General features: G+C 33.9%; 2 protein-coding genes and 2 long non-coding RNA genes across 4 annotated transcripts in view; 3 read left to right on the top strand and 1 right to left on the bottom strand.

Moving 5' to 3' along the window:
* Positions 1-8,122, top strand: part of LOC128994427 (methionine aminopeptidase 2-like) — a 43,516-nt gene extending 35,394 nt beyond the window's left edge. The window contains exons 6-9 of the mRNA XM_054418987.1: positions 152-293; positions 3,555-3,729; positions 5,074-5,204; positions 7,498-8,122. Of these exons, the coding sequence (XP_054274962.1) occupies positions 152-293; positions 3,555-3,729; positions 5,074-5,204; positions 7,498-7,619 (570 nt within the window). The 3' untranslated portion in view covers positions 7,620-8,122. The remainder of the gene's footprint in view (positions 1-151; positions 294-3,554; positions 3,730-5,073; positions 5,205-7,497) is intronic.
* Positions 8,123-10,615: 2,493 nt separating this feature from the next.
* LOC128994775 (uncharacterized) lies at positions 10,616-16,344 on the top strand. Its single transcript, XR_008490916.1, has 3 exons — positions 10,616-10,820; positions 12,471-12,549; positions 16,175-16,344. It is a non-coding gene; the product is annotated as an uncharacterized LOC128994775 (long non-coding RNA).
* An 84-nt stretch (positions 16,345-16,428) lies between these two features.
* Positions 16,429-18,854, top strand: LOC128994774 (zinc finger protein 665-like). Its single transcript, XM_054419540.1, has one exon. It carries the CDS (start codon positions 16,481-16,483, stop codon positions 17,861-17,863), a length of 1,383 nt encoding a protein of 460 aa, XP_054275515.1. The 5' UTR covers positions 16,429-16,480; the 3' UTR covers positions 17,864-18,854.
* Positions 18,855-20,708: 1,854 nt separating this feature from the next.
* LOC128995113 (uncharacterized) lies at positions 20,709-27,334 on the bottom strand. Its single transcript, XR_008490953.1, has 4 exons — positions 27,085-27,334; positions 24,194-24,362; positions 21,824-21,918; positions 20,709-20,814 (listed from the first exon to the last, which is right to left on the bottom strand). It is a non-coding gene; the product is annotated as an uncharacterized LOC128995113 (long non-coding RNA).
* Positions 27,335-27,698: the final 364 nt, after the last annotated feature.

Genomic DNA, 27,698 nt, shown 5'->3' with positions numbered 1-27,698 from the left:
AAACAAATTACTTATATATACATATTACCATCAGTTAGAAGTTATTTTCTCTTGACATTTTTCATGGTTAAGATTAATGCTTTCCTTTAAGTTAAATGTGACGATTGAGTTCTTCAAACCTTTTGCTCTCATACTAAAACGTGCTCTGCAGGTTGCTGGTATAGATGTTCAGCTATGTGAGATAGGAGCCGCCATTCAGGAAGTGATGGAGTCGTATGAGGTTGAGATTGATGGTAAAACTTACCAAGTCAAGTCAATCAGGAACTTAAATGGACACTCTGTTGCTCCTTATCGTAAGTATCCAAGGGAATACCCCCACTGCAGCAAGCCTGCAAACTAAGTAAATTTCAATATACCTTAGGCCTATATGATTTTCACTAAGATATTTCCGTAAAATGTTCTTTTTAAATTAAATTATTTTCTATGAGTAATTAGGTTTACCTACTACACGGAAGGTAATAAAGTGTGTTTTTAATAATATGTCTGAAAAAAATTTTTAATAAAATAAGCAAAACTCGATTAAAATAAGCATAATAATGAGCAAAATACAACAGTTATTATTCTCCATAAGAATAACTTATGGGGGGGGGGGGAATACTCCGTAACCATATAGCATACAACAACACTTCAATACCATTATTTGTTTTTTACCCTCTACAATAGTTATTTGTGCAACTAGTGAGAAAAGTGAGCAATTGACTCACTCGAGAGAAATCCTTACTCACGAGCCGTAGGCGAGTGAGGAATGGTTTCTCGAGTGAGGCAATTGTACTTTGAACTCGAGTTGCACATTATACTTTTCCTACAGTTACCATAAAACAAATAAATTGGCGAAGAAACATAACCTATTTTTACACAGAAGTGAACTTTTAGGGTGACGAGCACCAAACAGGAGAAAGTCAAACTAATATAGTATATAACTAAAGTAGTAGGAAAATAGTGACTTCATTTGCTACATACACTATTTTAGTATTCTAACTTCAGGAGTGTTTTACTCCAGGAGTATTGTAGATTACTCTTCAGAGAAAATTTAAGGTTGGTGTGCACCAGTGTATAGTTGTGTACTAGACTAGTAAGCTAATGATAAATTTGTGCTAAAATATACTCCTACCCCCTAGTAGGTGTAAGTTATGGAGTATTTCGTTTTAAATAGGGTTAACCATGTATATTGTTTTCAGTAGATTATATTTTAGCGAATTTCCCATATAGGGAATAAGCTATTACCGTAGTACTCACGGTAAGACCTGGACCCGGGACCGATTTTTTTTTTTCGTTTTGAGGTCCCTAGAGGCCAAAAACACCATCCGTTCAAATTCATATATATATATATTTATATATATATATATATGTGTCCGTTAGTGCGATAACTCGAGCAAAAATGATCCGATTTTGATTAAATTTGGTACAAGTGTGTAAACCTACGTTTATTCGAACGAGTTCGCGAACCAGCATGATCGGACCATGGGAACGGGGGTTTATGGGGGCTTTTATGGGGTAAAAATGGGTTTTTCCCATTTTTGACCCAAAAAACATAAAATTTTGCAATTTCTTTCTAAACTATTTTGTAGAGCTTAAAAAAACAAATTATTTAGTGTATTGAAGCGTTATAATGCACCAAATGGTTACGGAGAAAATTCCAAAAAATTGTAAATTTAAAATGCCCATGTTATTCTTACGGAGAATAAGTAAACTGTTGTAGTTTGCTTGTTTATAAACATATTTTGCCCAAATTTGGAAAATGTTTTTATTTCTTACTAACTATTAACATTTTACATAAAAAACACTTTTACCCTCCCTGTTGCAGCAAACCTAAGTTTGTGTAAAACTGATTCTATATAAATAGGGAATAAATGTGATATTTTTAAGGAGACATTTTAGTATAAATCCATTCAGGGAAATGGAAATTCGCTTAGTCTGCAGGTTTGCTGCGGCGGGGGTATTTATGTTAACCATGGATTATGCTGAATAGGCCTACATAGACTATTTATTGAATGCACCAAATGCAGTACGGTTCGTGATAAGAGAGACCCAATTGAAATATTAATTACCTATTATTGTTTAATTAGTAAAACAAAAATAAACAAAAAAGTAGAAACTAATTTATACATGAAATACTTTTTTAAAATACCACGTTTTTAAACGCCCTAAAAAGTAGAAAATAATTTTAAATATATGGAGAGAATAAATAATACTTGTAAGATTTAAAACGAAAAACGTGGGGCGCATGTAATAGATGATAATAAAGAGGGGGTAGCTGTCGATTTGAAACAAATAAATTAACACAGTACATCGTGTATGTATGATTTACATCTATATTTCCTAATTCAGGTTAAAAATAGCTAATAATAATTCAATCTGTGAAGATAATCGTAAATTAGATATTGCATGTGCCCTACGTTTTTCGTTTTAGACCTTACAAGGTCTAAAACTATTCTCTCCGCATATTTATAAATTAATATTTAAATATTAATTTTATAATCAAAATTATAAAAATAAATATAAAAAAGATAAAATTAAATGAAAATGAAATAATTAAACAAATTAACTATTTGAACACGGAGGTTTTAACAATAAAAATCTATTTTCAACACAAAACTCTTGAAGCTTAATACTAATTTGCACAAAACACAAATAAATATTGCAGTATTTCTATATTTTGAGGTTATGTACTGTGCGGGACTGCACAACTAACAGAGTATTCACAGAAACTACAGAAGTTTCAACTAAAGAAGCATCCTGTACTTGAGCTCTCCAAACAAATCTCCAGTAGTAAAATACTTCTGTAGTTGAATACTTCTTGTGTTTTAACTACAGAAGTTTCACTTACTAATGTAGTATATTTTACTGATTTGGTGCTCGTCACCCTTAATATAACATTTAATGTGAAGTGACAAATACAACAGTACAACAGCTGACCAGCTGATTTACAGCCAGTGCTGCCAACGTATTTCACGCGCATACTACGTTGCCTGCATGTTGCGCGCTCACTATTTCGTGCCTTCACGTTGCAAATCTGGAGTGAGACAAAGTAATTAGAGTGAGACAATGTTAACATTGTCTCACTGATGAGCGAATTGGCCACTTTGCTTTCTCAAATCAGTGAGAGAACATGAACATTGTTTGGTAACTGTAGGAAAAATGGTTTTGTTGGTCAAAAATTAGAACAACCCATTTTTTCCGCGTGAATCCCGATCCCATAGTCCGACACACTACACTTACACACACTTACTACACTTCTTATCTCTTAACTCCTAACTCTGTTTCACCTTCTTTTACTCTTATTAACCCTTAGAAATCTTATTCCTTATTTAATTTCTGATATGTAATATGAATAGAGCAGAGCATTTCATATTATTTTTTAAGTTTTTAAAATCTAATCCTAGCAAACCCCTAGTGTGCAAAACGCAAGCAAGCCTGTTTGACAGTATTAGCTATAAAATAAAATTAAGGAGGGTTACTCTCACACTTTTAACCAGCCTCCCTTCCATAAAAATTATCCTTTGAAAACAACTACTCTTTTGTGAGTGGTTTCATTCACTTAATACATGTTTCAGGCATCCACGCAGGCAAGACTGTTCCTATAGTAAAAGGTGGTGATGCTACGGTGATGGAGGAAAATGAGTTTTACGCCATAGAGACGTTTGGATCAACTGGTCGTGGTCAGGTCCATGATGATATGGAGGTGTCACACTATATGAAGAATTTTGACGCAGGCTTCATGCCTCTAAGGTACTAATTTTACGATATGTGTTGGTTATTCATCCATGTGATCTTTTATGGTTAAGTCGTTCCGATGTTGATTTAATAACTTCAATTCCCAAGTTGTACAGTGCATTGAATTGAGTTGGTGTTTATAGAGTTTCTATGGGGGAAAAGGAGGTTAATATAACAAAGAATTGCACAAAGTAACTTACGGATAGCCACATAAAATGTGGCATAGACAGAGGCCAAAGAACGGATTTTGTGTAGCATTCAAAGAAAGCAATACCACTCATAGTAAAAAAAAAATAGCTGACATTGTTCTAGTTGCTTCTACGAAAGGAATAATACTCTACCCGCAGCAAACCTGTAGAGTAAGCAAATTTATATTTGTCAGATATGCTTCTAAGTAAAATATATATTTAAGATTATCAGATTAAGTTAATTCTATAATAAAAAAAAATTTTAAACTAGTACCTTTGACTATAATAGTCAATGCTAGTACATAGGTTTACCGCAGTAGTGACATTAGTAAAGTAAGTTTTTTTTTTAATAAGGCTTGTATAAAATTAAAAAAAAAATGCTAAGTTTGATGAAAATATATCCATAAACAAGTAAACTACAAAAGTTTACCTATTCTATAAGGTTAATTTGGGAGTTTTAAATTTATGTATGTCTTTGTCTATTGATTTCCTCCAGAACTATTGAGCATACAGCAACGCTTTGATATACTAAATTATTTGACTTTTTCAGTAACTACAACATAGTTTCGGATGAGTTGAAAATCGGATGACTGTTGCCCGAGTTATTGTGCTAAAGGACTATGAATTCAAATAGGTAGATGGTGTTTTGGGCCTCTGGGGACTTAAAAAGTCCTTCAGTAATAGCTTATTCTCTATATGGGGAATTCAAATGCTAAAACATATAATTTTTGAAAGGTTTTGGGAGAGGCTTAACGTATCAATACAATTTTATCATAGGCTTTCAAATTTTTTGGACTGCACACAAAAAATACTTGCATATTTTCCTCTTTGTTAACTATTCCATTCAACTATTTATTATCCTAGTCAGGCTTAGTTATTCCTAATAATTGTTTTACTGTTTTAGGTTGAAATATTTAACCATTTCCTTATTTAACGTAAAAAGTGTACGGTTTGGAAAAGCTACCTATGTCTAATTTGTTTCCATACTTATTAAGAATAGAATGAGCACTTTAAGATATTCAAGGGCAATTTGGTTTACAACATCCTCCACATTAAGATAAAGTTTATTGAGCAGTAGGAGTCTTATCTCGCACTGCTAACTCCTTTTATTATTTTTTTGTAAAAAGACAATGCAATTAGTTTGTTCCCAAACATCTATTTTATTTTTCAGGTTACAGTCTTCAAAATCCCTCTTAGGGACAATCAACAACAACTTTGGAACTCTGGCATTTTGCAAGCGCTGGCTGGATCGTGCAGGGGCTACTAAATATCAGATGGCTTTGAAAGACCTCTGTGACAAAGGTAAGAAGGAGGGCTTCCATTTAAAACTTGTGTTTGTGTTTAGTTTCGGCCTTCCTCAGTACTGAAAATAGTCATTGAGAAATCAAGGGTTGATGATAAGTTGCGTTTTGGGTAAATTATTTGAGCTCTCAAAAGTAGAGGGAGATCATTTTACACATAAGGACGAGTAAATATATTAGTCTTTAAGTACCACAATGTGTTAGTACTAAGTCAAATTAGTTTAATTTATATATTAATTTTTTTATTACAATATTTTAAAACCTTTAGTTTTAATAGGGTTTTGTATCCTAATGTTCTAAATTCAAGGTCTGAAATATAATAAACAAACCACAAAACTTGGATTGTTCAATTAGCAATGTTTACAATTTTCTTAATAAACAACAATGAAAAATAAAAGACAGAAGGTAAAAATAAGCAATCTATTTTAATTGGTAATTTAATTCAAACAACAATCGCTATCCTAATCTGAATCGACTTGAACAGTTTGATGAATTGTAGGTTGAACTCATCTGAAACGGTTACTAGTATTGTTGCCAGTTTAACAATTTGGCTATATCCCGAAAACCAAGATTCTACTTATAAACGTGGAACCTTCTACAGTTTTAACTTGAATTAGGCCTAAGTATAAGAATAAAAATATTTTTTTCTCCCAGTAATACAAGTAGGTATTACAGTAATTAAATTACAAGATAATGCACAATACAATACATGAAAAATAGTTATTTGTGTAACTAGTGGGCAAAGTGGCACTTTGCTGCACACTAGAGCAATGTTTACGCACTAGCCGCAGGCGAGTGCGGAATGATCTTGAGTGCAGCAAAGGCCTTTTGCCCTCGTGTTACACATTATATTTTCCGTACAGTCACTATAAAGCATATAAATAATAAGTCTTTCAAACACTATAGGCCTACAACACGTTTTTTGGTTCAGCTGGCAACACAAATAGGTGCCCTAGAGAAAGTAGTACCCGGTCCGTATCACTCCGCTATTTTTCCTCGGCAAGAAATGTGCTCCGCGACTTGAGAATATAGTTCTGTATGTTTTTGTAATTTGAAGTGGTTTCCGCGCCAAAAAAAAATGCTTTAAAGTTAAAGGTATTTTCTTGTTTATTAAGACCGTAGGAATGTTTTAAAAACGTTTAAAAGAAAAGTCCAGAAATACCGAAACTATAAACACGAAATGACAGGTTAAATCATAGTTATAATAGTCAATCAGCTGCTCATAGTATTATTATCTTTAAGTGTTGCCAACTTATTTCCAAGCATACACGGATTACGTGCATAATAGAACCACGCTTTTTTGTGTTGTTTCGTTGGAATCCTGATGTGCGCCAAAGTATAAACCGTACGACAAAGTATAAATATGCAGCAATTAGCAGCTTTCTGTACTATAAACAGTACAAGGAAGCCAACTTTGTCGGGTGACTGTAGGAAAAATAAATTGATATAATATTCTTTTAAACTAAATGTCCCACGTGTCAGACTGACTTAGAAAAAAAACACTGGCTTAATCACAACAATATGTACATAATAAAAAAAACCTAAAAAATTCCCTCTAGTCAGAGAAATATAGGATATGACCTTAACAAAATTGCATTAAAACGTTTTATGGTTTTATTTTGTAGTATTGGATGTGCAAAGTGACTTACTAAATGTTGGACAAAATCAATCCACGGGAAACCCCCTAAAATTGTGATTTAGCGGCTTTTCCCAACATTGGATGAATTTTTAAAAGTTACCACATGCATTTTTATGAGAATTTTTTTTTAGAAATTTAGTTGGGACTACCACCGATATTTAATTGGTGGTAATCTGATCCCGTTCTCAGTTGAAAAACCTAACTAACTCATTACAACTAACCATACACAAATGCCCAACCTAAGTTGAAATACACTACAGAAAGTAGCAGTGAAAAAAATATGCACTGTATACTGTTGACTGCTACTCTCTGAAGTGTATTCCAACTTAGGTTGGAATTTGTATATTGTTATTTTGTAATTTGTTAGTTAAGTTCTTCACCCGAGGACGGGATCAGATTTCAGATCCCGAAACATTGTGTATTGTTTTTACCATTGTGATGGAAAGTGTCCGCAATAAACCTTAAAACACAACATTAACTCACCATCACCAACAATGAACTTCAAACAAAGAATAGATTTTTAGGCTGACTTCAGTTCTTTAAAATCTATTTTTTGTTTTGTAGATATACTAGGCGACCCGTACGAAGCATTTTGATGTAAAATGTAGTACATGATTTAAGTCTTGGCACTGCTAACAGTTAGTTAATTTTCCAGGCATCGTTGAGTCATACCCCCCTCTCTGTGACATCAAGGGCTGTTACACTGCGCAGTTTGAACATACCATTGTCCTACGTCCTACTTGTAAAGAAGTGATCAGCCGCGGAGACGACTACTGAACTGCTCAATTATGTTTTGATACGTTTAATACTGCAAGAGGTTGTTTTTTTTTTCTTATCCTATTTCTTGTTTCAATTTCGAATTTATTTGCACCTGCAAACAGTGTTTTTGGTCCCGAGTGTATCAACGAAGAATGTTATGGATATGCTTGATATGAATTTTACAAATACATGTTGTGAGGGTATTTTTAATAGTTGTGAATCGGTAAAAATTAAAGTTCACAAAATTAAACTCTCACAAAAGGGTTTGCTAATTCTAATGTTTTGTTGATTGGATTTTTGTTTCTTGATACACATTTGAATTGTTTTTATTTGCATGCTCCCTCTTTTATGGGGACAAGAAACAAATTTAAAAAACTAAACATAATATTACCCACAGATGTAAAAGTACTGCAGGGCATTACATCAAGAAATTTCTCAAATAAGACCATGGAAATTCTCCAGTATACATAAGTTATATGTATATAAAAAAAGTTATTAAAGATTTGTTTTAATAATGCCGAGTTGTTTGTTATTTCATTTAATTTCCACCTCAGTCATGTGACTCATAATGTAATGAATCCAAAATGTTTGCCAAGAATAATCAGAAGCTGGTGAAGCATTCAAGCCAGTTTTATCAGTTAATTCATGTAACCAACCAAATTAATAATAAATAATCTTATATAGGCTACTAAAAAACTTTTGCAAAACTTATGACAGCTAGCCTGACTATACCACTGGACCGAATTACACACGGTTGGTAACAAATAAAAGATATTTCCCTGTAGATGTGCCAAATCCCTTTATAAATTAAAATAGGCTAAAAAATAAGCCCAAAAAATGAATTTTAAAATTTTTAAATAAGTCGCATTTGTCAAACTACTTTTAGGCTTTTGTAAATTCATGAAGTTTGTAAAGTTACAAACATTAATCTCATACATACAACATTCAAAGTCCTTTCTCATTACAAGGTTTTGAAGCAGGCATTTTTATATTTTTCCTTTTTTTTAATGATTTTAATATCGTTTTACTAGTATTAAAACTCCCCCTCCTAAGGAACAGTTTCTTGTAAAAGAGCAATTTTGTATCCCTCAATACTCAGAAAGAGGATTTCAGATTCATTCATTTTATGCTCAGATAAGGCATATCTGGCTTTAATATTCTTCCAAGTTAATTCTTAAGATATTTAATCGTGATGACAGATATTGTACGTTTTGGTGAAATATTTTAAGATAAAGGTTTTATGGTTGAATGTTATTTGGAGGCTGCAATTACTGTATAGAGATCTAAGAACCTGAGAAATTTTTTATTTTGAATTGGTTTAACAATTTTGTAGTTGTACTTTTTAGCGAATTTCCCATATAGGGAATAAGCTATTACCGTAGTACTCATGGTAAGACCTGGACGCGGGACCAATTTTTTTTTTCGTTTTGAGGTCCCTAGAGGCCAAAAACACCATCCGTTCAAATTCATATATATATATATATATATATATATTTATATATTTATATATATATATATGTGTCCGTCAGCACGATAACTCGAGCAAAAATTATCCGATTTTGATGAAATTTGGTACAAACGTGTAAACCTACGTTTATTCGAACGAGTTCGCGATCCAGCATGATCGGACCATGGGAACGGGGGTTTACGGGGGGTTTTATGGGGTAAAAATAGGTTTTTCCCATTTTTGACACAAAAAACATAAAATTTAGCAATTTCTTTCCAAACCATTTTGTAGAGTTAAAAAAAACAAATAATTTAGTATATTGAAGCGTTATTATGCGCCTAATGGTTACGGAGAAAATTCCAAAAAATTGTAAATTTAAAATTCCCATGTTATTCTTATGGAGAATAAGTAAACTGTTTAGTTTACTTGTTTGTGAACATATTTTGATCGAATTTGGAAAATGTTTTCATTTCTTACTAACTATTCACATTTTACAAAAAAAAAAAAACAGTTTTACCCTCCCTGATGTAGCAAACCTAAGTACTTGTTAAACTAATTCTATTTAAATCAAGAATGAATGTTATATTTTTAAGTAGACATTTCAGTGTAAATCCAATCAGTCAAATGGAAATTCGCTTAGTCTGCAGGTTTGCTGCGGCGGGGGTATTTTAATATTTCAATTGGGTTTTTGTTGAGGAATGTGAAGTGTAACAATTGATTTTCTTTTCCTTACCATTGATATGTATAAAGTAATTTAATGCTGAACTAATTTCATTGTCATAGTAATCTAGTTTAAATCTGTAGACAAGCACATTTCACCAACACTAGATTGCCCGTGATTTTTTCACTACAGTACCAACAAACACAGCTTCATGCCTGCGCTTCTCGCGGCATTGTCCAATGGTGCAACAACTGAAGCCCGAGCTGAGGTAGATGGTAGACACGGCTGCCTTTATCCAGACCGCGGCCTTCGAAGTGGCAACGTCGCAAGTGGTGTTGTAACAGCTGTTTTGTTTGGAAGCAGCTAAAATGGTATTTGTGTATTTACGAAATATTGGTTACTGAACTACGACAATATTGACTCCGCTTATAATATACAGATAATATGGATTTTTCATTAATTGTTTCGGTTTTCAATTACGTATGTGTTATTTTAAATATTTTAATAAATTTATTTTCATAAATATTTAAATCAATAAAGTGCGAATTAATGAGCTGATGTCACTTCTCTGCCATATTATCTTATAGGACGTTTGACACTAACCAACACCACTTGCAACGTTGCCAATTCTACCAGGCCGCGGCCTGTAGTTAAAGGTGGCCGTGTAGTGGAGCGCACCATTAAAGGTGGCCGTGGATAAACTCTTGAGTTAGTCTTTCAACATAGATGTCAAAGCTACATGGAAACTAGAGTTGTTGAACAATTTTGCAAGTGCAGACGACTCAAACTTCTTCTTGCCACCTAATTAATTGCCTCCCTCAAAGCTCAATCAAAAACATAAACAATAACTAGGATAGGAGTCAGGATTCAGGAAGACAGTAAAGAGGAAAGGAAAGGAATCAGGAATAAGCAGAGCTAATCTCGAACCCACAAATTGTTAATCGTTTAATTCAATTCAAATAGTTAAAACTTTAAATGCAATATTTAAGTAAAGTAAATATCAAAGTTTCGTTAGCAATCGTTGAATAGTGCTGAAAATGTGATAAATCATTATACTTGTTCAGATCAAAAATCAACATGCATACTTAACCTCATTCTGTAGGCAGTAAGTGTAAGTATTTATCGTTTAATATTAATGATAAAATGAAAAATAAATGATTTTACATTGTTCAAGCTTCAATAGGCCTATTCCAAAACACTCACTACTGGTTGATCTTAATAGCGTTTTTAATTAGTGTTGGGTAGGCCTATCGATAGTCAATATAAATTATTGCAAATATCAATGTTTGGAGGCCGATAGTTGATGTTTTTACTATCGGTAGTTGTCTAGGTGCCGATATATTTTTAGTATTGATATTTTACTCCAATAAGTATTTTTGTTAATAGCGTATTTATTATATAATACATTTTCTTCCGATATTTACTTTTGGTATTTATTGCGACGAACGTGACCATTTCTAGCTGAAAATAACTTAATGGTGTAAAAATTTTTCGGCGCTCTCTAATATTAACGGAGTTACGGTTGTTTTAAGTTTTATTTACCGGTAGGGTACTTAGTTTTTTTGACCTTAGAACCTATTTTAAACCTATGAAATGTTCTCTCCAGATACTTGATATATTACGTTAATTGTAAGTAATTAAAGTAGAAGACTCACTTTTTACCAGGAAATAACAGTGCAAAAATGTCTCCGAGGCCACGAATATTAACTAAGGTAACTTAAGATAATTTGTCGTTTTGATTTCCTTTAAGTTAGGCCTACATATCTACCTTCTATTCTAGTCTGCTACTGCTTGCCGCATTAGGAATTACAGAACGGACTAACTGTTGCTTGTAGAACTATACTGAACCTGAAATGAAAATGAAAATACGAAACTGAAGATAAGAGAATAAAAATAAGACAATCAAGTCATTTCAAAGTACATGTGCTACAAACATCTAAGAAACAACACGGCACTGAATAACTTATTTCAGAATGATTTTATTTAGGCATGTGTGGAAGGCAAGTCGGGCTTATGCGGATTCGTGACTGTATTAAGTGTTTTGAAGTTAGGTTAGATTAGGAAGGTAAAGTGTAGATTATAGTGAACTGAGTTGATAATTTATATTACACACAGGCAGTTGTTGTGCAATTAAAATAGTGTGTTTAACACAATGAAATAACGATTTCAAAAATGCTGCAAGCATTGAGCAATGCTACAAGCGGGCATCTTGAACGCTTGCTTTTCATTAAATATTCAACCAGAGATTAGTAAAACTCGTCATAATCGACTCATCTCTATGGTGTTACTAGGGGTGTAAAAATACACTCTAATCAAAAAAATATTCTATTAACATTTATTGCTATTAGCTTTAATAAAAGTTGCAAGTTTGGAAAAAGATAATATGTTATGAAACTCAAAGTTTGGCAACAATAGTATTTCAAATGTATTCTAATTGGAGGCATATCCCATGTTTTGTAGGTTGGTAGGGAAATCTTAGGGAATTCTATCTATTCTATCTATCTTAGGGAATTCAAAGATAATGGAAATTAGGTTAGATTTTTCCTGAAATCAAGAAATATGTTTGTATCGTCCTATATGTAGGCTAGGTCACAGTGACCGGCAGGGTTAAAACTCAAACTTTATGTAACATAGGCTAGCCTAGATCCATAACATGGTTTTTACAGACAAAATAATTTTAAGTCATTTTATTTATAAGCCTGTGATAATAAGTCCTTTGCTGATGAACCCTTAAAAGTTATCAACATAATTGTTTTTACAGGTCACAAGCTGCATTACCTAATGAGTAGGCCATCTCAGTGTTAGGCCTACGTCTTATGTTTATTACGAGCCTTAAACAGGTAAAATTTGTGTATTATTACTTACTAGCAGAGTACCCGTCCTTCGTACGGGGTTGGAATATAAGTATAAAATGCTTATTGCACTTATACTCAAGCTTTGCGTTTGCAATAAGGGAGGACACAGTTTGATAAAATTTGCTTTTTTAAATTTACAGTATTCTATAGTATTACACATATACCATAGCCATAATGTTCTACCACTTCACCTAAACAATAGAGAAAAATAAATTATCAACAATTCGCAAGATATCACAAATTATTCATGAAATGAAAAACATAAACATAACTGTAAACAATCCTACTTTGACAGTTCTCATTGTGAATCACAGTTTTTTGTTGCTGCTTAGTTCAAATTAGCTGTTTTCATAAATACAAAAATAATTTTAGTTCTGCACCCTGTTGGTAAATCTTATAAATTTTTAATGCTTTTGTATATCATAGAACCAACTTTTTTAGTTGAAACAGCTGACTAAATTCTTTAATTCCCTTTACCATGCGGGAATGATGAATTAGCGCTCATGAATACTCATAAGGTTAACATGGGGAATTACAGAGCCACTGAGGCGGAGCCCGAAAGGATTTTTGAGATAAGAATATGCCTATATGTTAATCGGGAATGTAAGCTATCATCATGCCAAATTTCAGCCCAATCCGTCCAGTGGTTTATGCGTGATTTAACTTCAAACACACAAACAAACAAACACACAAACTTTCACATTTATAATATTAGTAAGATTATCATTACTAAGAAAAGACGTAATATATTTACTAGTAGGTAGACTGTTCAATGGCTGTTCCGATCAATGCATATGGTCTTAAGAGTTAAATCAAAAAGAGTCTCTTGCTAGGTCTTGTGTGTGTAGGGCAGAGTTTTGTTGGAAAGGCCTAGGTAGGTACTTAAAGTAAAAATTTGGACCTCTTGAATGAAAAGTGACAACCTTGATATAGTTTTCGTCAGTGCCGCATTTAGCCAAACGGCGTCCCTAGGCACACAAAACAGTTGCCCTGCCGTATTATTGGTCGCAAAGCGTAAATAATGTCACGATCATTATTATTGAGTTATATATACAATATAATCCGTTGATATTTTAAATAAATCAACTCCTGTAAAATGTATAACATTGTATTAAACTTCGCAGTAATTGGCATTTGACCTGTCCCTATACTAAACCTCTAATGAGATTAACTGAACAATGATAAATACTTTCCGTCAGAAAATCTTAATCTTGTAAAATGTAGGCCTAGAAGTGGAACATTTACAATAGCATATTGTTTTATTGTGTTGTACACAATAACACGTAAAATACCTTTCTGATGGACAACATTCATGTCCCGAAACATCATTTAAATTGTCGTTATCTAATTATTCCCCTATTTCATCATCTCTAAGCGAAATGCCGGCACGATTCAACAGTGTTTACTAACATAACAAAGCATATAAACAGAACGACTCAACAGGTAAGTTAACTGGAGAGAATTACACAGCTGAATTTTGGCAGCCGCTGCAGGGATGTCGTCGGGACCAGGCCTACCCAAAAACTAAATATCACACGCAAAAGAGCAGGTTATTCCTACTGAGCTATAATGATAACTGAAGTCACCACTCTGTGTTTAAAAAACGTACCACTGTTTTTGCTGGTTTTTTTTCAGGTTTCGTGTTATTAGATTGGTTGTGTGATCAGTTGGTGGGACTTGTCAAATTAGAGGCATCCTGTTGTTTTGTTGATAGTAAACCAAGTATGTCAACATTATGATTGCAATAAGTTTATTTATTTACTTTACGAGCAACCCATTTTAACAAGATCATAAATACAACAGCGATGGTTCAATAAAAGATAAGTAGGTGGGCCTGTAGGGCATTGACAAAAATAATTACACTAGGCGTAGTAAAAATAATTACCAGGAAACTTGACTATTTTCACCATTAATCATACAGTAGAACCTCTTTAATCCGAACCCCTGTAATCCGAACGTCCACTAATCCGAACGCCTCATTGCTGTACTCTATACACAGTACAGTAGTTCTTACTTGTATGTATACTGTATTTATTTATATACGCACCATAGTTATTTCAATTGTAATGTATAGTAGGCCTACTGTTTATTTCTTATGTTTAATACTGTATTGTATAAATTCTGTATTCTACTTTAAAAAGCACTTTTCACTTTTCCCTAGCTTTGTTATGTAAAAACAACAATATGTTCTGTAATCCGAACTATTCAATAAACCGAACTACCCCCGGTCCCAATTAGTTCGGATTAAAGAGGTTCTACTGTAGCTTGAAAATAAGTTAGCATAAAAACAATTCATAATGTTTCAAAATAACTTTAAATACCGTACACAAGTTTTAACATTCAATAACTTAAATAAGTTGAAGTCCATCAAATAACGGATAACCACAAATAAATAGCATGGATAGGTTAGAATGAATTGAATTTGGCAGCATCCCACCAACCGATCACAAGGCCAACCTAACAACACGAAACACCGAGAACAAACGAGCAAAAACAGTGGAACGTTTTTCTCTAATGTTCAACCAGAGAGTAGTGACTCCAGCTATAATCTATTTATCTCCATGGTTATTCCCAACACGGCGGCAGTACCAAACAATGCAATCTTCCTTCTTCTTTGATTTGCTTACTAAGCGCGGCAAATTCAAACTACACTCGGACGCGCCCGTGCATCAGTGGGTTGGAAGCAGGGCTACCGGTCTGTCAAGCGGGCGTACGTGGGATTCATTCAAGAGGTTAAAGTTTTGTGCCCCCTAAAATTTTGCGCCCCAGGCCTGGGCCTAGTGGGCCTAATGGGAAATGCGGTACTGGTTTTCGTTATCTTCCCTCGTTTAGCAAATTCCCCATATAAGGAATACTGTAAGCTATCACCCTAAGTAAGATGTATGGTAAGACCTAGACCCGGGACCAGTTTAATTTTTTGTTTAGAGGTCCCTAGAGGCCAATAACACTTCTCTGTTCAAATTCATACTCATTACTTAACAATAGTACCCTTTAAATTAATCTTATTAATCAACTCTAAAAGGTAACCAAAAGACCGCTGTAAATGAATGGACACTTGGCCATAGAATGTTTGTTTACAGTTATTCAAAATTGCCCAGTTCCAAACTAAATCAGCATACTGTTTCCAGACATCTATTTTACTTGTCATCATAATTCACGTAATCAAGTACAGTTCTCAGTTTTTTGGTCACCTGGAGGCCCTATAGTTTTTCTATTATTTTATATACAACAAAGTTTTCTCAACAACTGGTGGTTTGGATTTAAGGTGTGTTAATTAGCGGGATTTTAATTTCAATTGTGTACATGACAGCAAGAATCATTATGGTATTCTAGAGCTTGTAAATACTTTTAGAATATTGCAAATTTACTAATTGTTTAACATATTTAATAAATGTTTCTATATAAGTTATGATCGTTTTCAGAAGTGAAAAAAATCAACACGAGAACAGAAAGAAATTTAATTATAAATAAGAAGTTCAATCACAAGAAAACTAATTAAACATCCTTGATGTACTTGAAAGAAGTGCTTAAAATATTGTGTTTCCCATTTACAAATTAAATTCCTTTTGTTAAACTAGAATTTAAATGATATTGAAAATCTTTGTTGCAGGTTAAGACAGTGAAAGGAATCAAACGAAGAGATTATACTGATTATATAATTCAATAGAAGAATACAGAAAGATAAGAAAAATTTCCTCAAGTATATGGTAAAATACCTAATAATATGCATAGCAAGATTTGACTACATTAGATACGATACGATGTTATATGAGAGTGGTAGTCTATCATGTAGCGTAGCTGCTATACATTTTTAGAAGTCCTACAAAGAAGGTTACTATTTAATATACATACAAATCCCTTTCATAGCCTGATTTTTCTGATTAGTTACTATATTCATGTGATAAGTTTCACAGAGATGAAAAGTGCAAGAGTAGAAATGTTAACTCACACTAAAGATTTTCCTCTCAAGTGTCCAATATGTGAGAAAATTTGTTCAACTCAATCCAAAATGAAGGTTCATATATTGTATCACACGGGAGAGCGGCCCTTTAAATGTTTAACATGTCAGAAAACCTTTTTCCAAAAGGCAGAAGTAAAGAGCCATTTGTTAAAACACTTTGGGACGGGTCATTATAAGTGTAATGCATGTGAAAAATGCTTTACAGCCAAAAAATTAATGAAGAAACATTCATTAGTTCATACAGAAGAGAGACCTTATAAGTGCACTACATGTGGAAAATCCTTTGTCTCTAGAAACTTTATGAAGAGACATTCATGGGTTCATACAGGAGAGAGGCCTCATAAGTGCACTACATGTGACAAATCCTTTGTGTCTAACAGCGATATGAAGAGACATTCTTTGGTTCATACAGGAGAGAGACCTTATAAGTGCACTACATGTGGAAAATCCTTTAAAACCAATGACAACATGAAGACACATTCTTTAGTTCATACAGAAAGAAGACCTCATAAGTGTACTACATGTGACAGATCCTTTGTGTCTAACAGCGTTATGAAGAGACATTCTTTGGTTCATACAGAAAGAAGACCTCATAAGTGCACTACATGTGACAAATCCTTTGTCTCTAGCAACGTTATGAAGAGACATTCATGGGTTCATACAGGAGAGAGGCCTCATAAGTGCACTACATGTGACAAATCCTTTGTGTCTAACAGCGATATGAAGAGACATTCTTTGGTTCATACAGGAGAGAGACCTTATAAGTGCACTACATGTGGAAAATCCTTTAAAACCAATGACAACATGAAGACACATTCTTTAGTTCATACAGAAAGAAGACCTCATAAGTGCACTACATGTGACAGATCCTTTGTGTCTAACAGCATTATGAAGATACATTCTTTGGTTCACACAGGAGAGAGACCTCATAAGTGCACTACATGTGACAAATCCTTTGTGACTAACAGCGTTTTGAAGAGACATTCTTTGGTTCATACAGGAGAGAGACCTTATAAGTGCATTACATGTGGAAAATCCTTTACAACCAAAGACAAAATGAAAACACATTCTTTAGTTCATACAGGAGAGAGACTTAAGTGCACTACATGTGACAAATCCTTTGTGTCTAACAGCGTTATGAAGAGACATTCATTGGTTCATTCAGGAGAGAGACCTTATAAGTGCACTACATGCGGAAAATCCTTTGTGTCTAACAGTGTTATGAAGAGACATTCTTTGGTTCATACAAGAGAGAGACCTTATAAGTGCGCTACATGCGGAAAATCCTTTGCTTATAAAAGCGTTATGACGAAACATATTGCAATGGTTCATAGATGAGAGAGACCTTTTAAGTGCAAACCCTGTGGAAAACCCTTTGCTTCTAACAGCAATATGAAGAAACATATTGCAACGGTCCATACAGGATGGATATCTTTTAAATGCCTTACATTTGGAAAATTCTTAGCTTGTAACAGGGATAAGAAGACACATATTGCAATTGTTCATACAGGAGAGAGACCTTATAAGTAGTGTCCACATTCTGGAAAGTCAATTATAGTCATGGAAAAATATTCTGGTCATTGAAAGTCATGGAAATAGACAAACAGTCATGGAAATCCACAAGGATGGATGGATTTGAGGGGACTTTTCTATATGCTCTAGTCGGCCGTAACCCTGACTAATATTGTAGCATTTTTCAGGATTTTACACAAATGTACGACAATTCAATACATTACAGTTTTATTTGTTTACAAGCATCAAAATGAAAAAAAAAACGGTCCCGGGCCTAGGTCTTACAATGAGACCTATGGTAATAGCTACTAAATTCGCTAAAAGAAAGTGGAGAGAGAACTTTGCCAGCTATGGGGACGGAGGAGGCTGGGTTTTCTTTCTTCCTTCCTTATTTTGAACACCACCATGTATAAGCAAAATTTATTACTCAATTGTTATCTGTTAATACATATTTCAGTATTTTCTGTGAAATAACTTGTCTAGGCAGTATTATTTGTGTGTGTATGTTATATTATAATTTTCTAGTAAAATTCGTGAGTCATGTAAATCAATGGTAAATGGCCATGGAAATAAATAAAAAATTATCTGTAAACATCCTAATAAGTCCATTACATGTGGAAAATCCTTCACATCAAAATGCGCTATGTAGAGACATTTGTTGATTCATACAGGAGAGACAACGTACAAGTGCACTTCTTATGGACAATGGTTTGCATTTGTAAGCTTGGCACATATTAAAAGGGTTCATGTTAAAGTAAGGATGCATTGCACGACTTTCATTGATATAAATCAGTGTCACGACGTCTAAAATATAATTTTTGAGCTGTTTTACAACATCTAATCTATATATACAAAATTCAATGTATGTTTGTTTGTTTGTCCTTTATGGACTCCGAAACCGCTGGGCAGATTGTAATGAAACATTCATGCATTATTCAAGGTTGGTTTGTGTGAAGTTTGGTGCAGATCCGTCAGAAGGGCTCCGCCCTAAGTGGCTCTGGAGTTTCCCATGTTAACCTTATGAGTACTCATATTTAAATGGAATTCAAGAATCTGAACAGCTGGTTTAACTAAACAATTTGATTCTTTGATGTTCAATAGCATTAAAAAGTTATAGGTTTGCCAACAGGGTGCAGCACTATTTTTTTTTTTTTAATTTATGACATCGGCTAATTTGCATTCAAAAGGTGAGTGAGCGTAGCGAACGAACTTACAAAAGGACGTGATTGAGCCATGCGAACAAGCTCATCTTGAAAATTAACGAGCATTTGACATAAAACCACATTAGGACAGGACAACGTCCGTCGGGCCAGCTAGTATATAATATTTGACTGTTTGCACAACGTTCAAATCTCACCATGTCCAAAAGTACAGTAACTGCAATAAACATAGTCTTTCTACAAGCTCATATGGGATTGGTCGTCCAAAGCCGCAGCCTGTTTCACGATGTCCAATAGCTCAGCGCTGTCCCGAGCGCCTGCACACTATGAGTACTGTTTTACTATCTTAAGTGCGCACTAACCTAACCCAATCTTAACCTTGCTCCTTATGCAGGAGCTCTGGATGTCGTGCAACAACGCTGAGCTATTGGACGTCGTGCAACTGGCAGGGACTTTGGACGTGGTTAGTTTTTAAGAGTATAAAGTGCGCTGTCTCACAACAACCGAAGTTTGTTAGTTTAGAAAAACTGTTTCTAGCAGTTATAGTACTTTTGGACATGATGAGATTTGGACACAACAGTCAAATAGTTTTATTGGACATCATGAGACAGCTCAAAATGACACCGACTTATATCATTGGATGTCATGCAACTCTTCCTAAAGTAAGACCTTAAAAATAATAAAACCAAATGAGGGTATATTAAGGTAAAAATTGTTAAAATCTGTTTTTAAGTAATGATTTTAATAAAAACTATTTTGAACAAACATAGGCTACTATTTTATTTTAACAAAATATCCAAATGCTACAATGAAAACTTTTTTATCAACAGTTGTATACTAATAACTTGTGTGTTTTAGCATAAAGATTAAGCATACTCCCTTAAGGGAGTATGCTTAATCGGCTTAAGAGTCTTCAGTAGTGGAAGCCATGTTTGATTTTTTCCCATAAGAACAATGTTAGCTTTGGGTCCCAATATCTCATCAGCAAATTGTCATAAAATTATGGATAAGGAGTTAAATTTAAGGTATTGCAGTCCTCTAGAGACTGAAGTTTTTAATTTTACAATTTTTACATTTTATAATGAATAATTGATTATTAATTAGGTTAAAATTCAACTGGTTAGGTTAAATCCAAGCGTTAACTAAATGGGAAACGCTGCACCAGCTGATTGTAGTTGTAGTATCTTCAAGTGTTGCCAACTTATTTTCAAGCGTACACGGATTACTTGCACAATAAAAGCACGCTGTTTTGTGTTGTTTGGTTGGAATACTGGTGTGCGGCAAAAGTAAGTAAATGCAGCAATTAGCAACTTTCTGTACTATTCAGTGTAACGAAACCCGCTTTGTCAGGTGACAGTAGGAAAAATTATTTCTTATATAGATATTTATCAATAAATAAAATGTTACCTATTGTGTCTAATTACACAAAACCTACCTTGAGACACTTTTGACAGTAAGAGGTTATAAAATAGGTTTACAAAAAAATGCTTGGGGAAATAGTTTGCAACACCTTTTGTAATAGTTAACAGCAATCTTTATTTTGAAATCTACAAATTATCAGTATTTACATAGAGAGATGGTTCCTCTTAGCTACAAAATTAAATGGTGATGAAGAATCTGAAACATAAAAAAATAACTTTTATCTTACAAAATAAACCATACAGTTAGTTAATAATTAGGGATGAGATATTTTGCTGTCAGATTCTTTGGTCAGGAACTCAAACCTTTTTTTAATTGGAAATGCTGCCAGGGCTGGGACAAAAATGATAGTATCTGTGCATAGATGATAGTAGTTGTTGTGTTTGTGCCTGTTTGGACTCTTTATCATTCAGGTAAGCCAAGCAGCCATACAAAATCCTTCAAACCTATGTACAACTCATGACATCTAAGCTGGCATTTGGCCGGTCGATACTAGTAACTATTTCAAAAATATTATGTCCCTTGATGCGGGTTACATCAACTATCCTCGCGACCCATATGAAGGCGCTCAAGTACATAATGCAAGGGGAGTCAACCCCGTGAGGCAGCGGAAATGTTTGCAGTCTGGTCTTTTCCCTACCTCCACCCTCCTCCCGCCTACACTGCCTGCGCTAGGCCAAATGCCAGCTTAGATGTCACGAGCTTACTTGTGCTCTATGTAAATACTTGACCTAAACGTAGAGGTCCTCTGTTAATGGTACCGGTGCAGTATAAGTTTTTGCTAATCAATAATCATCACTATTTTGCTTCCTGAATTACTTAAGTATGTGTAATCATATAGAGAAGTGTACATTAGATTAATCACTTTTAAAGACCTTCAAACTATTCTAGGTCTGTATAGCCTGAAAAAGTTCCATTATTATCTTTCACATGTCAACATTTCATTCTAGGCAGCCAAAAGGTGATTTAAGCAACTCAACCATAAAACACTGAATATTTAATTTCAAAAAATCACTTTGACTCAAAGTACTGGTAAGTATTTTTTTATTTTTGTTGTGTATGTATCAATTATAAAATGGAACTAGGCTATTGCATTTACAACCTAGTTCAAACTAATGTCAATCCATTCATCCCACTGATTCAAGACCTAAAATCTTAATCAGCCAGAAATTTCTAAATTATGAGTTTTAACAGTTTACATACTCACCTTTTGCTCAAGCTGCTTCGGCTTTTTTCGCAATTCTCTTTGCTCTTTCCATCAGACGTCGTTCTCTCTCATAATCCTTCATCCGATCAATGTATCTATAAGCCATAAAACTTTAAATTGTTTCTTAATTTCTGTCTTGGGTTGTAAATAAACAAATTTAGAGGAAAAGGAAAATTATTCTTGATTTCTGATTATTAAAAAGAATTGGTCTATAACATGAGCGTAATCACTATAATCTTTCTAACCTAATTTTTATGAGTATTCATACAACAATAAACCTTTATTAACCAATCCTGGATTGACTGTCCCTGTCTGGGTAAAATAGTCGGTTTCCCCCTTGTAAATGAAAAACTGTTTTGTTAATCAACATCAAGAGGGGTTTACTGTACTATCAACACTTTTTTACTCAATGGCCACAAAGTAAATTTTTGGGAAAAGGCAGGCCAGCAATATTGTAGCTGCCAAAGGTTTAGCCCCCCCCCCATCAAAAAAAGAAAATCTCAGCAATTTCCATTTAAAAGCTCAGTAGTAGTTTTTTGGAATTTTATTGTTTATTATTAGATTATTTCCTTATTTATGACATGTTGGGTAACTGAAATTGGTCCGAACTGTAATTTTTTTTAATGAAGCCTACTTTAATGTTTTATAATTTGATACAACATAAGTAGACTTATTTTTGATACAACAACTTCAGCTCATTTGAAGCCAATGAAATAGCAGCCCTTTTACATCATAAGTAAGTGATGATTTAAAATAAGCATCCATCAAGGAAGATGTGTATTTAGATGCTTTCATCAACTAATTTTCAACTGTTGGGAAAAAAGTGGCAAGACGTGTGATAAAACCAAATTTAAAAGGTTGTCCGACCTGAAACCATAAATGGTACTTGAACTTTGATGGCAAGTAAAAAAGTCCAGACATTTTTTTAGTTTTGACATCATAAGATGTGGAATTGCCCCTGAACTGGTTTATAACTAATATAATGGTTTAATTACCTTCAGTCTCTAGTTCAAAATAAGTCGATTATTGCGACCTAGTTTTCAGCACGACATTGTGCTATCATCAGGCTTCCAGTTGAAAATGTTCAGTCCATTGGACGTCGGTTTGGTAAAAACAATACACACACACGACTTTACTGTGTCTTGTTGTGTGTGTGTATTGTTTTTACCAAACGACGTCCAATGGACTGAACATTTTCAACTGGAAGCCTGATGATAGCACAACGTCGTGCTGAAACCTAGGTCGCAATAATCGACTTATTTTTAACTGGAGACTGAAGGTAATTAAACCATTAGCCTTAAATTTTACTATGAATCAGAATAATCGCCAACAGCATATGGCCGAGCCTTCTTTTTGTTGACAGCATAAAATTGTGTTTTAAATATCAAACGAAAACACAATTGCGGGAGACAATCAAGATATCACCAAGACCGCAAAATATATGATCAAAAAAGTTTTTGCCATTTGCGAGAGACGATTACGCTATCGCCGAGACTGCAAAGCATGCTCAAAAGAGTTGCTGCGATAGCTGGAGACAATTATCGGCAACAAAAAAACCGCAAGATACGCTCTTGAGTTTTGCCGTGATCGAGAAAGACAAAAAATCAAACTGTTATAGTTAAAAATGGAAGATTGTAACAAATTCAACGCTTCGGGCATCTATAAAATCAATTGTAACAATTGTGATAGCTTCTACATTGGACAGACTGTGAACTTTGTTAAACGCTTCAAAAACCACACATCTGCATGGAGGAACAACAAACCGGAAAGATCAAATCGCACACAACACCTGGTTCAAAATGGCCACTCAATAGGAAAAATGGAGGATAGTCTATGTATTTTAAAGAATTGTAAGAAAGGATATGTAATGAATGATTGGGAATAATTGTATATTTATAAGGAAAAATGTCAAAATAGAAATAAGCTGATTAATGAACAAGTAAATTTCAACTCCAGTTGTACTTATATAAAATTATAAAAATGTATTGGCCGCCGGTAGGATATAAGTAGGGGGGCGCCATTCAAGATTTTTGTCATTCGCCTATTGGGTCTGATGATGATTGGAGTGTCCAATCGAAATCGATTACCACTTACAATCTTTTTTGTATATTTACCGTCTTGTGAGTAACAGCATAAGCATAAATGTATGTTTTAAGTGTTATAGGACATTTCTTTTGTAAAAACTAAACATTGGTGTTTGTAGCACCTGTAGGCCTACACATTCTTGGGCTAATACTTTTCTTCATTGTAATTTAGGTATTAGCCTAACAAATATTATTGATCGTTAAGACTAAAAAACTTAAAAAAGCAAGTTACCATCAATCTCATGATGCATTTTAGAAGCATTATATTTCTTAATATTAAACTTACTCAGCATATTCACAGTCATGGTATTCGTGCTTTTCATGCTCGCAGGCAGCAACCCATGGAAAATTGGCTTTCCTGCATCTTTGGAATTCAATATATTTGTGTGCACAATAGTCCCTGTATTTCATGGGCATTTTTAAGCTATCCATTTCTTCTTGTGTAGCTATCATAACTGAAAAAGAAATATTCAAGTAAACATATATAAACCATGTATTTCTAATTATTTCTTGTAGTAAAGATATAGCAAATAGGCTTTGAAGTGAAAATACATTGAAAAAATGTCCTCTCTTACATATAGGCTGAAAATAATTCCCACACACACACACCAACACAGTTCTGCCAAGAACAAAAACACTCAATTTTATTGGGCATAAGGGACATTTTATTGTTCTTGACGGTGGCTTTTTCACAGGACCTTCTGTAGAGAATGAGAGAGAGCGTTCAAATGCTTTTAGGAAATGTGGTCCAAACCCAAAGAACGATTTGTGGATGTGCTAGGAATTGAAACTGTCCCTTCCAAGCTAAAGCCTGAACTATGCTAGCAGCACACCCATGATTTATTTTTTAAGGGGAGCGAGGTGTAAGGAGTAAACCGGTATTTTGTTTTATAAGTAAAGGGGTGTGGTCTCTACGATTCTGATTTTAGCAGAATTTTTGTATACGACTCTATCAGATATTTTTTTTACAATTGTTAATTGATAGCCTCCTGCAACAAATGAAAACATGTGATTTATTATTATGTTGCTAATCATAACTGAGTTCCGTTAGTTTCTTGAAATTTACTATTTAATTTTTGATAGATTGTTCAATAAAATCTAAAGTAATTGACATATTAGTATAAAAAACTTACGATTATCCAAAGTAGAATAGCCTCATAAATAACTTTTTTCCTGATCTGAATAAAATTGTAATTTAATATAGGCATCAAAATAAGCATTTTCTCCTGATCAATAATATAAAATAATTCTTTTGATCATACAGTTAATAGTCTAGAAAAATTAAGATTAATTAAGGAACATGTTATGTAAGTTAAATAGATAAACTATTTATCATTAAAACAACTTAAAACTCTGCCCGATTTCAATAGTAGGATCACATTTATTACCACCATAGCATAACAAATCTAATATACTAATCATCAAATTAAAAAATTGTATGTTAGAAAGATATTAATTCTGTACTTAGAAAAGAGGTTATCCAGGAAGCAGGTTGCTGATGTAGATTTTACTCTAAACACTAGATGTCCTAGTGTGTACACACTCATTTGACTTTGTTTCTAGGACGCAAGTTGCAACACTCCCATGTGTACAGGGTGTTTATAGCTATGATTTGAAACAACATTCATCATTTAACGTCATGGCCCATGGGCAACTAAAAAAAAAAAAAAATTCAGGGGGGGGCAGCCCCCTCCCTCGATACGCAACTGGGTATGGCTCACAAAATATATAAGAGCAATATTTTGAGCTATGGCTAAATGATCAAATTCGATACCTACTATTGATAACGTTTTACGATACGGTAAACCATAGCATAGGTAGTCTATATCAAACTAATATTTCTCACAATTTAATATTAGTAAGGCTACGATAGAACTGTTTTTGTTTAATTATTCAGTGTGGCAGATTGCGTGTAATAAATATATAAAGGCTACTTACAGTCTTCGCAATCCTGATAAATGCCGTAGTGCTCAATTGATCAGGATTGTGAAGACTGTAAGTAGCCTTTTAGTCTGTATGTTTTTGATTGTTTGACCATGTGTCTATGTAGGCCTACTGACAATAGGCACAGGTCGCATGAAGAGATTCTGCCATTTTGGTTTCAAACAACTCAATGCAGCGGGAATAATTTAACGGCTGAGCACTTTTTTGTCAAAAACACCGTGCGATTTCGTGACTATCGTTAATCGTTTGTTATTCTATCGAATCAAGACATCATCTACTGTCGATGCGATTGCAATTGTCGTTTCACAGATCCTGTCAGAGGCTCATTCTGTTTTATAGTTCTATGATTGTGATATGGACTAAATGAGCATTTTCTGTTATAAAATTAAACTGTTATAACTTATTCTAACCTAACTAACCGAACTTACTGATAATATCAAAATATATAAGGTACCGTAAATCAAAATTAAGGTTTAGGCCTACTAATTTAAAATATAGTTCTGTTCATAAAATAAAATTATAAATGCCTCGAATTCTAACAAAAGAGTAAAGTTAAGAAGTAATCTTTGATACAAATTTAGTGCCACCGGTAGGTTTCGAACCAGTTACCTCTTGGTTATCAGCCCAATGCTCTAAACACTACACCACGAACACTGCTGGCAGCACTACGTATTGTTGGGGTAATGATATGGTGTTCATTACATTCATTCAACCATCAACTGATTGAATCGAACCCATTTGATCCGAAATAATATCGATACTTAGTATTTCGATATTGAACCGATAGTACACGGCGTTTTTGTACAAAAATATGCTCACCAAGTTAACGTAGGCTATATTGTTTTTTTTGTTTATACTGGTTGAAATAGGTAGGTACATTGGTGATCTAACCTATCTTGAATGAATCAATCATTAACTCAAAATATTGTAGGCCTACGGTTGTTGTATTTATACACCTAGCCTATAAAATCTAGCCAACATAATTTAACAAATTTAAATATGGCTAGCCTAGGGTCTAACCTTAATTACAATATAAGGGAATGGTCTTTGGCAGGCCTAGATTGGGCCAACGTAAAAAATACGAAACAAAACAGGCATTTTCCTTTAGACATTAAAAAAGATTAGTTATTAACTTTTTTATCAACTAGGCCTATTCTTCATTTTGACCATCATGAATAAAAGCGTTAAAACTGACGGGAAGCTATCAATGTTTAAGTTTATCTACAATGTTACCTTTTTCCTCTCTTCCATCACGGAATCCATACAGTGGATCAAACTTTGACGCCGCATTAAATTCTGGAGTTACATCTGGATGTACAATACGGTTGTAACTAGCTGAAAGCATTACGCCCATTTTGAAGGAATACAGGACCTAGTTCTAAGTAAAATAATATTGCTAGCCAAGATAGTAAAAAGTCAAGTAAAAATTGGAACGTGTCGTCTGCTGTTTGCCCTCTCGCCCCTCCGTCCGTCCAACCAACGAACCAACATTTTCTTCTTTTTTAGTCTTCTGTCTTCTTCTCTTCTTTTCTCACTCCATCCATCTGTTAGTTGTGTTATAGATAGATGGTGGCGGAGCTTTCAGCTTTACCCTTTAACCAAACCACAGCTGTCAGCTGAGAGCTGACTAGATAGTTCTGTAAGATAGGCATAATACCCCCGCCGCAGCAAACCTGCAGACTAAGCGAATTTCAACTTGTCTGATTACACTTTTACTAAAATATTTCCATAAATAAGACATATTATTCCCTATTTAAATAACATAAGATTTAACACGTGCTTAGGTTTGCTGCTACGGGGAAGGTAAAAAGTGTTTTTTGACCATACATCAATAGTATAGGATGAAA

This window comes from Macrosteles quadrilineatus, unplaced genomic scaffold (genome assembly GCF_028750875.1).
Source record: "Macrosteles quadrilineatus isolate MER2022 unplaced genomic scaffold, UCM_ALF_1.0 Scaffold_5__1_contigs__length_97177068, whole genome shotgun sequence".
Taxonomy (NCBI): domain Eukaryota; kingdom Metazoa; phylum Arthropoda; class Insecta; order Hemiptera; family Cicadellidae; genus Macrosteles; species Macrosteles quadrilineatus.
The sequence above is the reverse complement of the archived record's forward strand: the minus strand, read 5'-3'. Positions and strand labels throughout refer to the sequence as shown.